The following is a 14,458-nucleotide window of genomic DNA, read 5'->3' on the forward strand; positions in this document are numbered from 1 at the left end:
TGATCGTTCCACTTAAACCAACTCAGGTCCTGTGTCCGAAGTCAAAGGGTAGAAATAAAAATCAACGTCCCAAGTCAAAGGGTAGAAATACAAATTAACGCCAGCTATTAATGTGCAGTTGACAAGAAATATAAAACATTTAGAAATGGGTTATATATATATATATATATATATATATATATATCAAAGTTTTTTCACCGACCTTTTTCTGAGTGTGTGCATTGAACCAATTTATGACTAGTTTAGAGTCACCAAGATATCTTTTCGCAAGGGAAAAAATAAGAAGTCTAAGGCTATTAAGTTATGCATATTTATTTGTGCCTCTCCTTAAACCCAACTTCATCTTGTAATGATGATCTTCATTTAAATACAAAACTGATCCTCTACCACAACCATCTTGTTGAGCAAATCCATCAAAATACACCAAAGGGTAAGCCTTGTCGATGATTTCTGCGTTATTGTTCCAGTGATTCTGTTTCAGTTCATCCTCAGGGATCAAGTTATAAAGTGCCACTATGTGGGAACATGTAAGATTCCAGTTTGATACCTTATCTTGAAAAATATTTTGGTTCCTTCCTAACCAAATACCCCAACAAACCAGAAGGGGCGGGTTTCATAGCTTTGAATAGAAGCATTCCATGAGCTAGGGGCATTATTATAATATACTAATGTTATTATGAATATCAACGATATTAATAACATTAACATTAATATTAAGAACCCCTACAATGGGTGTTGGCTCCAGACAATTGTCCTTGTCATGTTGAACACAGGTGGATTAGGTGGCCACTTGGCCCATAGCTTCAACCCTCATACAGGCCGGCACGCTCATATTTATACTCACGAGATGGAATCATTTACTTGCTCCTGTTATCATACGTCATCCCTCATTGGTTCATCATGTCGCCTTATTATTGCACAAAGAGGCTTACTTTGATGGAGATGGCCAAAGTTGGCGTCATGGCTCATATGCGTCCTTCTTTAAGCCTATCTCCAGACCTGATGACCAGTTCTGAAGATTTATTATTGATGTTAGGTATGCTTAGTGTTTCTCTCTCGCTTGTTTATGGTCGCCATGCGTGCACTCCAGATTGCATCCACACACTCTTCAGTTGGCCTGTATCTAAGTATGCATTGGACTTCTCGAAATTGGAGGGTCAACGTAGCCATCCTCCTTTGGTCTAGCAATTTCCATCCTCTCATGCTCACATAGTGGCTCTCGGGTCTCCCCTGGACTCTCATGATTTCAGTAATGGTCCCACTCTCATGAACAATGCTCTGCTTCCTCTCAGTCAATAAGAGGTTTTAATTTATCGACTCAGTTAGTGGATCCTTATTTGGAATGTGGGACTTTGCTTTGCATTGTCAACCTGTGCATTATAAGACTCTAAGGCCTCTCAATGGAGTCTCGTGTCCTTCCCAGTCTGCGGGTTTCAATAGTTCATGGTTTGTGGACACTCAATTGGTTTGTAGCAGTTTGAGGTTCGTGGTTTCTCTTTTGGTTCTTGATAGCTCATGGTTTGTGGATGTTCGTGGCTAGTGTTTGTGGTTCACGGTTTGGAGATGTATTATTCTCGTTGCTCGTGGTTTGCTAGGGAAGCTCCATCGCATTGGACGCTAAGGGCCCGAGTTTGGGGAATGCTTCTATTCAAAGCCTATGGGCCACTGCTTCTCACCATTTCATGTCCTTGGCTATCTTATTTCAGGGTTTAATGGTAAATGGGTGAAATAATTTTTTTATGGTTCGACCTACATCAAAACCAAAAACCTATCTTGTTCAGTCAATAGGAGTTTACAAGAGTCCATTCCAATTTAACTCACTAAATTGGAGCTCTTTAATTTTGACCCAAAAAAGAAACAAAAGACGAGAAAATTATGAATATTGAACAAAATATTAGTAACCTTCAACAAGTAGTTTCAAAATCCAAAAATTTACACATTCATTGATGAAAACGAAAGATTTAAAGTATATTAAATGATATGATGATGCAAGAATGAGACCAGACAAGTCATGGGCTGTACTTTCTTGTCACACTAGAAGGAAGAAAGGTTATACTATATCTGTGAGGCTTTTGCAATATACAAAAATATTCAACAACCCAAAAACATGCTTAACATCATCATCATAATCATATCTCTGCAAGTCCTTCCCTTCTAGTTGAGAACCAGTGACCTTTACAACACAAAGTGCCTTAACATAACACCTTGTCATTGTTTGTTGTATGCCCCATGGGTATGGTTATACAAAATTTTGAGTATTAATTAATTCCCTTAATTTTGTAGTTTTTTGAGGTATTATTAACAACTACTAGATTTTTCAATGTTATGAAGAACATATGAGTTAGTGTAATGATATATTTTAGATATATGTTGCATGGTTGCATAACACTAAAAAATGCTCAGTGCAATTGTTAATTGTATTTCTTCTTATTGGCGACTTGTACAATTCCTATTATGTTTGCATCAGCCGCCTAATAATGATTTGTCTTTTTGAATCTAAATTTTTTAGGTAATCTTGTTAAAGGTGGGTAAAGGCTTTCAAGTGACTAAAAGTTCAACATTTTTGGACTATCTTGAATACTTGGAATAGACATGTTTCAGATAAAATTTCTTTTGAACTCAAATTATACCCTTTTCTAGTGTAGAAAATTCTATCTATTATTTCAACACAAATTACTTGCATACATATCCTAACATACAATACTCTAAGTTATTTCAACACAAATTACTTACATGCATATCCTAACATACAATATGAGGAAGAATTTAGGTTTTAGAATATGTGGAATAATTTATGTTTTCCTTCCACGAATCTAGTAGCTTATCAGGGTTTTTATTCAAAAAAATGTTGTTTGTATGTGAACTTTGGTAAATATTGACAAAAATTATGTTTCTGGCTTCTCAAAGACCCATGCCAAGTCCTTTTTATTCAAATCAAGACTGTAAAGTTAAATATTTCACTTGATCGAATGAATTGAGAAAATGTTACAAATGCATAGTTGGATCTCCTTGTAATAATTTTGAATTCTGAGTGATTATATTGGTTTCTTTTTTCACAAAAGGCAATAAACAAAAGGTATCTTTACTGATCGATTTTGAACTCAGTATCCATATAGAAAATGTTACAGATGCATATCTATATCTCCTTATAATAGTTTTGAATTATGCCTGATTATATTGGTTCATCTTGTTACAAAGGTAGCTTTACTGATCGATTTTGGACTTAGTATCCATATTACTCTTCTAACAAGATCTCATTCTAGAGTGAGTTAATATGTATAAAACAACAACATGTCTTATCCTAGCTTGGAAAAGATATTCTTAGAATGCATTACTATTGTGTCAGTACAACATCATACAAGTTGTAACATCAATCAAAACCATGCCTGAAAAGAACTTCCAGGTAGAGAGGAGTGCGTGGAACTTCAAACCATTCCATGATATTTCTAACAGCCAAATGAAACATTTTTACCATGGTATTCATAGGGAGTGGGCCTATTCACATGATTAGAAGCTGATTTCTTTTTTCTCGTAGTAGCTATCCTTGTAGTCCTTGTAGGGTAATAAGGAGTGTCTAGAAATTGAATCAATCACCAGATTATTGCCTTCATCATCTTGTAGGGGCTGATTCCATCCTCATTACTCTCCCACTTTCTCTTGGAAAATATGCAGGTGCTTGATTCTGATTGAGAATATGAAAGTAGGAGCATACTGAGCCATTTAACTCAATTAGAGAACCTCCCTTCCTTCATAGTAATTGAAACTCTAAAATGATTTCCGCTTACTTGAACAAAGCCACTGTTGCATGTACTTTCAAGGACAATTGTCATAGGACCTCCATGTCATTTGGTTTCTTTTCATTAAAATAAACCATATTAATTTAAAGTATGGAGGAAAACAAACGCAACACCAAAAAATTTGCTACATCAAGGATCAACAAATTTACTCCTTTTATGATTGCATAATATCATTTTGTCTCAACGCAGACAAACCAAAATTACTGAAGATACAATAAAGATTACGAGTGTATACTTCAACTTGCACAAAAATGTACTAATAGAGGGATCCTTTATAAACAAGTTGCAAGTTTTTCTCTGTCCAACAGTGAAGGCTATGTCAATTAAGTCTACATTTGGATTCTATAAACAAAAATCACAAACATTTCATCAACTTAATTAATTCTATCAAAATATAAATAACAAATAAATCAAAATGTAATTTGAAGAAATTAGTGTACACATTGTTTTGAAGAGGAAGCAGGACTTTGACGTGACTTTGACATGGCTTTTGAGGAATATGCATTTAAATTACTCGCCGAATTCTCTTTGCCAGAGGAAATATTTAAATAGGTTATAGATTATATTTTGGAAGTAGTATGTACAGAGAGGAAACGTGGCAGAAGGAGAAATGACCCAAGAATCTAGTTGAGAAAAAGAATCTGAAATTAAATATAACATAACTTTTATTACCATCCTGGAAGAACTCAAACAAATTTATGAGACATCATAAAAATAGAGTCCATGAAATTTATCTTTTTATATTTAGTTGTATAAGATATGTGATGTAAATACAAATACATATCGCTCAAATTTCCTTGTATATCAATACATTTATAAACTTTTCATCTCTTCTTGTGCTAGAAAAATGATTTTTTTCTATATTCTAACAACAACTTGAAAATTATTCCTATATATTTGCTAGAAATTCCATTCAACAAAGCATTCAACCCTTTGTATTGAAAGATTTTCATATCTAAAAGAAACTACAGTTCATTTGGAAAACTTCCTATATGTTTGCTAGAAAATTCAACAAAGAATTCAGCCCTTTGGACTAAAAGTTTGTCATATTTGGAACAATTTAGAAAAAAATAAGTTTCATCTACACAAGGTTGTTCATCACGCAAGAGACACGTGTGTTCTATTTTTTCCATTTGTTCCCACCTTCTTGTTTCAATTTCTAGGTTTTGCAAACTCATATTTATCCTACATGTCAATTGTCTTTTGGAGATTGATATGGACTTATGTCAATTTTTGTATTCCTCATATATAACCATAGGATTCATTTTCATACTATAGTAGTTCATATGTTCCTTTGTCTTTTGCCAAATTTTTCACTTACTTTCCATTGAACTATATCTCTAATAGCAACTCGCAAATGATACAATGATTAAAGTTATAGATAATTCAATACCAACTACCTATGGATATGGTTATGTGCAAGAAGGTAATATATGGACCCAAACATCAGAAGCAAGATTCAATGAAACCTGGATACAATGGTTAGGCTTCCTTCCATTGACAATCTCCATCATCAACATTACAACGTTGTAAACATCGACCTGCTTCGTAGCAATCTATCCATTAAAATATTCTGGAGTCATGTACCCCAATGTCCCAGCTACCTAGATAGATATTTGACTCTTTTGACAATTTTTCTCTGCTATGGACTTCTAGTCCTATTCTTGAATTGATTGTAAATTCTTAAGAGCCACAGTGCAATATTGTGTTGAAGTGGATAAGGGGCCTTCTGCAAAAACTCTTGCACGACTGCTTCCATAGGCTAGAACCACCATTGTCTAGAGTATGGTGGGATGGAAGTGCACAAGTCAACAAAGGGACCTCGTGTTCTTCAGAGAGGACAACAACTTTGCCTACTTATCACTCTTAAAGAGCCCTCTCCCCTCCATCTAAAAAAAGAATCAATGTTTTGTCTCAACTATATTTTCTCTACTGCCGATTTCAATGGTTTATTGGTGTTGACAACTTTGATCAAAAACCTTTTGTGAATCCTATGAAGAAGTGTTTTTTCTTAGAACGTGCTCGCAGCCTGTTGTACAAGTGATCTTAAACTACATAAATAATTATTCTACTTATCCCTCCAAATTGCATGTTAATTAACAGATTTTGTTTGAAATTTTGAGTTTGGCATTTTGTCAAACTTTTTTTGGGTTTGCTGGTTTATGCTTGATTCAATGGTTTTCTGAGACATAATCTCTTTATTTTAAACTTAGTGGAAAATGATTTCCTAATACACTAAATGCAACAATAACCCCAAATCCAAGCAATTTAAGAGGAAGTAAGGGAGAACATTTTATCAAACACAATTATAATGATCTGATCTTTGTTTATTCTTCACAAGCTTGTTGTAGATGCAGATTTAGAGTGTGAATACACCCAAAACTTGGAATAAATCTTAGTTTGAATTTCAGGAGTATTTTCCAGCCTCTATACAATTGTAAGTTAGCTATACAAGGAATATTTAACAAATGTTTGCACTCAACAATGAGGAAATGAGGTGAACATGTAGCTTACTATTGGCCACAACCTCAAGAATATGGTTGCAATCTCCAACCTTAAGAAAATTATCAGTTCTTCTTAGTGCACCCTCACTCCTCCATAATAAGCAACCCTTTTGTGTAGTGGAATGAAGAAAATTCAATCAACTAATAATAAACCACTCATACAAATAAATAGTAGAAATATATCCAAACCAGACATGGTAGAAAAGGCCTCAACCTTACAGTGTTCCTCACATTCTCTTTATTAATCAATCCAATGTACAAAGAATGATAATAGTACAAATAAATACATGAGGAAGTTGGTCTCAAGATAGTACGTCTATCTTGGACACTATGGTTGAGAAAATATCTCAACAACACACTAATCTAGGACCTTAACTAGTTGGAGAGAATATCTCAACCAACTAAGCCTAAACTGACTCCTAATCATGAGGAACAAACTCAATCTAGAAAGGTAGGATTAAATCCTAACTTTCGTGATTTTAATTAATTTAATAATTTGGACTTAGAATTTTTTTTAATGTGAGAGTGAGGCTAACATTCCCCCCCCCAATGATAAGTCCAAAATAAGAACAAGAAACCCTCTTCCAAGTTCTCAAGTTGATCCTCAAAAAACACTGCCTGAAAAACCGCCAAAGCTGGATGCTGAAGAAACTGCTTGAAATCAACATCCTTTGTCCATTGACAAAACATTGAGAACGCCCACTAGCTACGTTGATGTTGACAGCCCACTCGCGAATTTGTTGATGTCGAAAACTGCGCACTGCAACTTTTGTTGTTGATGCCCACTAGCTGAATTTGTTGAAAAACAACTCACTGTTATTTTTGCTATGTTTGAAAACAGCTCACTGCTGACTTTGTTATCGATCGCCCACTGAAAAATTTGTTGATGCTCACTCAATGATGAAAATGCCCACCGGCTGCTTCGCTGATGTTGTCGAGACTTTCAGTCTGACAACCACTGTCAATTTCATTGACATTTTCCCCTAGCAATGTAACCAAGTTGTAAGCTACGTGAAAGATTTCAATTTTCATACCAACACAGGAAGATTCAAATTAGTAACATGGAAATAGGGTCATAAATACATATGATTCCCTTCTTACCCCTTTCACCCGATTCTACAAAACTAAATGCATCCTTTAATTTTGCAAGAATATCCTTCAGAATCAGCGTCTCCAGCTTCCGTGTTAAAAACTCTTTCATAGCTTCAAAATGTATCTTCTGCATTTCCACAAAAATATCGAATGAACGATGCTCAAAATCATTATGAAAGGCTTTATATGCCTCCTTGTACTCTTTACTTTCTGATAAAACGTCTAATTGCTTCATTAACTATAGTCTTCCCATAGCCCTGTTTAAATGCCGATAAGACTACTCTTATAAATTCAACATTTAGACAAAACTGTTGAATAAGTCAGATTCACTAAACACACAGCTTATAATCACCCATCGCAGTTTTCGAAAATAGCTCTGCTTGGACTTTGAATACAGTTGCAGAGAGCAGCAACAGCCACATTTGAGAGACTCAAACCAAAATCCAATCGTTCGTGAATGGTTGCATAACTAGTGGCAGCAGGGTAATGGCAATGAAGTTGGTTGACAATTATGTTGTGGGATCCAACTACCGAAGACATTCTTCTAACTTTCAATCCAACGTTGTAGACCAGTGCAGAGTGGAAATTGGGGGAGTTTTTATAAAAAGAAAACACCTTACCATCTAATAAAAAAAATTATTTATTAATACTTTATTGGTGAATAAGATTTGAATTTTGTACATTTACATTGGAACGCGCTCCACTGCTAGCGATTTCTTTGCTGAAAAAAACTGGTGCTGATTACGATCCTAATTTGGGTTAAATTTCTCATATCCTAATTTGGGTTAAACTCACCAGACTGTTACTATCTTACTGGAGCGCTGCTTGCTAAGGGAATCAAAAGTAGAGTTGGTAGTTGGCTCCCAGTTTACATGCACCAAAATATGCGTGGATGTTGATCTAGAAAAGGGGCAATCAAAAGTGGAGTTGGTAGCTGACTCGCAGTTTACATGCACCAAAATATGCGTGGATGTCGATTTAGAAAAGATCTAGAAAAGGGGCTTCCTTCTATGATTAATATCACAACAGGGGAGTGGATACATCGCCAAACCCTAGATTACGAGAAAATATAATTCAAATGTTTTTTATGTCATAAATACCATCACTTTGCTAAATGTTGTTTATGTCACGAATACGACCACTTTGCTAGAGAATGTTGCAAGACTCCTAGAAGAAAAGGGCCAAAAACTACAACAGATCAAGGATAACAATGGCAGATACAAAGAAAAGAAGGAAATAAATTGACATCGGCACCATATGCAAACACCCAAAACAAAAACGAAGCCTCCACATCTATAAACCACTTTGAGGTTATTCAAAATCATGAATAAGTTGGTCAAGAGGATCCAAAGCCTAACTCGAAATGGGGAGTAAAGAAATGAAGAATATAAAGAAAAGGAAATATTAAAGGGATATGCTCCAATTGCAAGCTTCAAGTTAGATCACATAATCTGGACAGGATTTAAGAAAATAGGTATATAGTTAAAGAAGGTTAAGAAAGGCTAATTGGCAATCTCCCACAACCCCTTAATTTGGATAACATGTGGGGTAAAATTTGGAATAAAGATGGTTTTCCCAAAGTTAACCTAGGAACTAGTGCATGGAAAAATTTCACTGGCAGAAAATCTATAAAAAAAAGAACTATTCGTTGTACTCTTTACTTTCTGATAAAACGTCTAATTGCTTCATTAACTACAGTCTTCCCATATCCCTGTTTAAATGCCAATAAGACTACTCTTATAAATTCAACATTAGGCAAAATCGTTGAAGAAGTCAGATTCACTAAACACACACAGCTTATAATCACCCATCGTAGTTTTCGAAAACAGCTCTGCTTAGACTTTGAATACAATTGTAGAGAGCAGGAACAACCACATTTGAGAGACTCAAACCAAAATCCAACCGTTCCTGAACGGTTGCATGACGAGTGGCAGCAGGGTAATGGAAATGAAGTTGGTTGACAATTATGTTGTGGGATCCAACTACCGAAGACATTTTAATCTTCTAACATTCACTCCAATGTTGTAGACCAGTGCAGAGTGGAAATTGGGGGAGTTGTTATAAAAATAAAATACCTTACCTTCTAATAAAAACAAAATATTTATTAATACTTTATTGGTGAATAAGTTTTGAATTTTTTACATTTACATTGGAACGTGCTCCACTGCTAGTGATTTCTATGCTGAAAAAACCGGTGCTGATTACGATCCTAATTTGGGTTAAACTCACCAGACTGTTACTATCTTACTGGAGCGATGATCGCTAAGGGAAATCAAAAGTAAAGTTGGTAGATGGCTCCCAGTTTACATGCACCAAAATATGCATGGATGTTGATCTAGAAAAGATCTAGAAAAGGGGCAATCAAAAGTGGAGCTGGTCGCTGACTCACAGTTTACATGCACCAAAATATGCGTGGACATCAATTTAGGAAAGATCTAGAAAAGGGGCTTCCTTCTGTGATTAATCTGACAATGGGGGAGTGGATACATCGCCAAACCCTAGATTACGAGCAAATATCATTCAAATGTTGTTTATGTCATGAATACCATCACTTTGCTAAATGTTGTTTATGTCACGAATACGACCACTTTGCTAGATAATGTTCCAAGAAAAGGGCCAAAAACTATAATAGATTAAGGGTAACAATGGCAGATGCAATGAAAAGAATGAAATAAATTGACATCGGCACCAGATGCAAACACCCAAAACAAAAACAGGGCCTCCACATCCATAAACCACCTTGAGGTTATTCAAAATCATGAAGAAGCTGGTCAAGAGGATCTAAAGCCTAACCCAAAATGGGGAGTAAGGAAATGAAGAATATAAAGAAAAAGAAATATTAAAGGGATATGCTCCAATTGCAAGCTTCAAGTTAGATCACATAATCTAGACAAGATTTAAGAAAATAGGCATACCGTTAAAGAAGGTTAAGAAAGGCTAATTGGCAATCTCCCACAACCCCTTAATTTGGATAACATGTGAGTTAAAATCTAGAATAAAGATGATTTTCCCAAAGTTAACCTTTTCTGTTGGGAACTAGTGCATGGAAAAATTTCACCTGTAGAAAATCTATAAAAAAAGAACTATTCATGGGCCTTCCCAATGCATATTATGTGAAAAATCCAAAGAAAATACCTATCATGTTTTTAAACTGTGTTCATTCTCCACTGAAGTATGGAAATTTGCAATCCCAAACGTGAGTGATGTTACCCATATCACCTAGAACAGTGTACACATTAGGATAATCTAGGACATGCAAAACAAAAGTAGCTACATCGTTGGCAATTCGAAATCTCATTGATTATTTATGGAGGGAGAGGCAATCAAAACTTCAGGCAAAGAACCATTATGCTCATGCTAGAGTCAATGAAGAAGAAAACAAATTGACTTAATGCAAATTAAAAAAAAAAAAGTTTTGAATTTTATTACAACCTTAAGTTTACATCAGACGATCATATAAATTAAATGTTCCGTAAATATAGGTATACATAAATGTTATTATTAATATTAATATTATTATATAATAATATTTAAATTAGTATTCAAATTAATAATACATAATAATAATAATAATTTAAGTGAATAAAATTAGAAAATTTAAATTAATTTCTTGTTAAATGAGTTACGTGTCAGAGAAAAAAAGAAAGAAAAGAAAATAGTTCGAAAAATTAAATGATTTATAAGTAATTTTCAAAACAAGTAAGAAATAGTAAATTAATCAAATAAAATAAATCATTTCCTAAAATCTGTGAATAACAACTTAAATTAACATTTTGATATTTATTGTCTCAAGTTATTATAAATAACAACATTATTGAAAATTTTGATATTTATCTAAATTTAATTTATAGATGAAATGAAACTAATAAACATAAATAATTTTATAAGATAAAACAATCATAATTATATAATAATATAATTTGCATTGTTCATGAGAGTGGGACCATTACTGAAATCCTTAGAGTCCAGGGGGGACCCGAGAACCACTATGTGAGCGTGAGAGGATGGAAATTGCTAGACCAAAGGAGGATGGCTACGTTGACCCTCCAATTTCAAGAAGTCCAATGCATACTGAGATACAGGGCAACTAAAGAGTGTGTGGATGCAATCCGGAGTGTAGGCATGGCGACCATAAACAAGTGAGAGAGAAACACTAAGCATACCTAACATCAATAATAAATCTTCAGAACTAGTCATCAGGTCCGAAGGCAGGCTTAAATAAGGACGCATACGAGCCATGACAGTAGCTTTAGCCATCTCCATCAAAGTAAGCCTCTTCGTGCAATAATAAGGTGACATGATGAACCAATGAGGGAGGATGTACGATAATAGGAGCAAGTAAATGATTCCATCTCGCGAGTATAAATATGAGCCTGCCGGCCTATATGAGGGTTGAATCTATGGGCCAAGTGCCCAACTGATCCACCAGTGGTCAGCATGACAAGGACAATTTTCTGGAGCCAACACCTAGTGTGGGGGTTCTTAATATTAACGTTAATGTTATTAATATCATTTTTATTCATAATATCATTAGTATATTATAGTAATGCACCTAGTTCATGGAATGCTTCTATTTAAAGCTATGAAACCTGCCCCTTCTGGTTTGTTGGGGTATTTGGTTAGGAAGGAACCAAAATATTTTTCAAGATAAGGTATCAAACTGGAATCTTACATGTTCCCACATAGTGGCACTTTATAACTTGATCCCTGAGGATGAATTGAAACAGAATCACTGGAACATTAATGCGGAAATCATCGACAAGGCTTTCCTTTTGGTGTATTTTGATGGATTTGCTCAACAAGATGGTTGTGGTAGAGGAGCAGTTTTGTATTTAAATGAAGATCATTATTACAAGATGAAGTTGGGTTTAGGGAGAGGCCTTAGACTTCTTATTTTTTCCCTTGAGAAAGGATGTCAGCAACTGCAGATATTTGGTGACTCTAAACTAGTCATAAATTGGTTCAATGCACACACTCAGAAATGTGTTAGAAGAAACTATTACAATAAAATCACATTTTGAATATGTAATTTGTTGTCATATCTACAGGGAAAGGAACCAGATTTCTGACAGTCTATCTAAAGAAGTAGCGTAGCGACATTTTGGTACTTGGATGACACAGGAACATATAGGACACAAGTTTTACCAGTGTTTTCACAGGCCATTCATTGATCTTCAGCCACAGGGGGCAGCGGCAACTTGATCCTACACAACACATAGAATGACCTCTTTTTGCAAACCTTGCTTTATGGAATGTATATATTTTATATGTTTTTTATTTCGAGTTACAATGATCTATCAATTGTTATTTCAACTCTATAAAATATTGTGGCAATTATGACCACCAATAGTAAGAATGATCATAATCTCACATTATAATAATAATAATAATAAATAGTAAGAATGATCATAATTTCACATTATAATAATAATAATAATACGATGATCATCATGTATGTCGGTCCTTAGAGAAGATTATCATAATGATGATAATAAAAATGTACTCCCACCAAGCTTACAAAAATAAAAACTTAATTTGACATAGAATAAATAGTAAGAATGATCATAATTTCACATTATTATAATAATAATTCGATGATCATCATGTATGTTGATCTTTAAGAAGATTATCATAACCATAATAATAAAAATGTAGTCCGACCAAACTTACAAAAAGAAAACTTAATTTAACATAAAATAAATAGTAAGAATGATCATATAAATAGTAAGAATGATCATAATTTCACATTATTATAATAATAATTCGATGATCATCATGTATGTCGATCTTTAAGAAGATTATCATAACCATAATAATAAAAATGTAGTCCAACCAAACTTACAAAAAGAAAACTTAATTTAACATAAAATAAATACTAAGAATGATCATAACATATGTCGGTGGTGGAAAAAGGTGAATGAAAAAACTCTGTGATATATATCTATATATATATATATATATATAAAATCCATTTCTAAATGTTTTATGTCTCTCTCAACTGCACATTAATATCTAAGTTCAGCTCGCGTTAATTTGTATTTCTACCCTTTGACTTGGGACGTTAATTTCTATTTCTACCCTTTGACTTCGGACACAGGATCTGAGTGAAAGATCAATGGAAAACGATATGGTCAACACAGTGGCACTGGAAACGTCTGACGAAGAAATTTTTCGGGTGGGAAGAGAAATTGCAATGGAGTCGAAGGTGATAAAGAATATGGCAGAATTCATCGATATATCTCATGCAACTGTGCCTGTTTACGTATCCACTCCAATATTGGAAAAGGTGATCCAATACTATGACTATCATTTACGCAACTCAACTCAAACCTCACGTGAAATTAAAGAGTGGGATGAGAATTTTATCAGCGTGGACATATCAACACTGCGGGATATAATAAAGGTAATGTTATCATAAAAATAATGTGGAGTATTATCTTTTTAAAAGTCAATAAGTAATGTAATTGAATGCTGGTTGATAGGCTTTATATTATGTTACTGCAGGCAGCAGATTTTCTTGCTATGCAGAGTCTTTTGGATTTGTCAAGTGAGAAATTGGAAAGAGAAATCCTTGCAAGGCCAGAGAGGCCAGAGATCGAGAGTGATGATTTTTTTATATAAAAATAATTAAATCAAAGAAAATTTGTATTTAGTTAGATTGATATTTTTTTAGGAGTAGTTTTTAAGTTTGATATTTTGGAGTTTTTGGTGGATTTCTGGTGGGAATCTGGCCAAAATTTTGTAGAAGGCCCCTTATCCACTTCAACACAATATTGCACCATGGCTCTTAAGAATTTACAATCAATTCAAGAATAGGACTAGAATTCGATAGTAGAGAACAATTGTCAAAAGCATCAAATATCTATCCAGGTAGCTCGGACATTGGGGTACATGCCTCTAGAATATTTTAATGCATATATTGCTACGAAGCAGGTCGATGTTTACAACGTTGTAATGTTGATGATGGAGATTGTCAATGTAAGGAAGCATAACCTTTGTATCCAGGTTTCATTGACTCTCGTCTCTAACGTTTATGTCCATATATTACATGCTTGCATGTACCCA

At 34.3% G+C, this 14,458-nt stretch overlaps 1 protein-coding gene across 1 annotated transcript; it reads left to right on the plus strand.

Annotated features, from left to right (window-relative positions):
- The first annotated feature begins 13,520 nt into the window (after nt 1-13,520).
- LOC149171422 (uncharacterized) lies at nt 13,521-14,014 on the plus strand. The gene is made up of 2 exons (XM_089425967.1): nt 13,521-13,796; nt 13,898-14,014. The coding sequence occupies exons 1-2, from the start codon at nt 13,521-13,523 to the stop codon at nt 14,012-14,014; spliced, it is 393 nt and encodes a 130-aa protein (XP_089282093.1).
- Nucleotides 14,015-14,458: the final 444 nt, after the last annotated feature.

Source organism: Pinus tabuliformis, chromosome 4_2 (genome assembly GCF_031772625.1).
Source record: "Pinus tabuliformis cultivar Carrire ecotype Pingquan chromosome 4_2, CPIR1, whole genome shotgun sequence".
In the NCBI taxonomy this organism is placed as follows: domain Eukaryota; kingdom Viridiplantae; phylum Streptophyta; class Pinopsida; order Pinales; family Pinaceae; genus Pinus; species Pinus tabuliformis.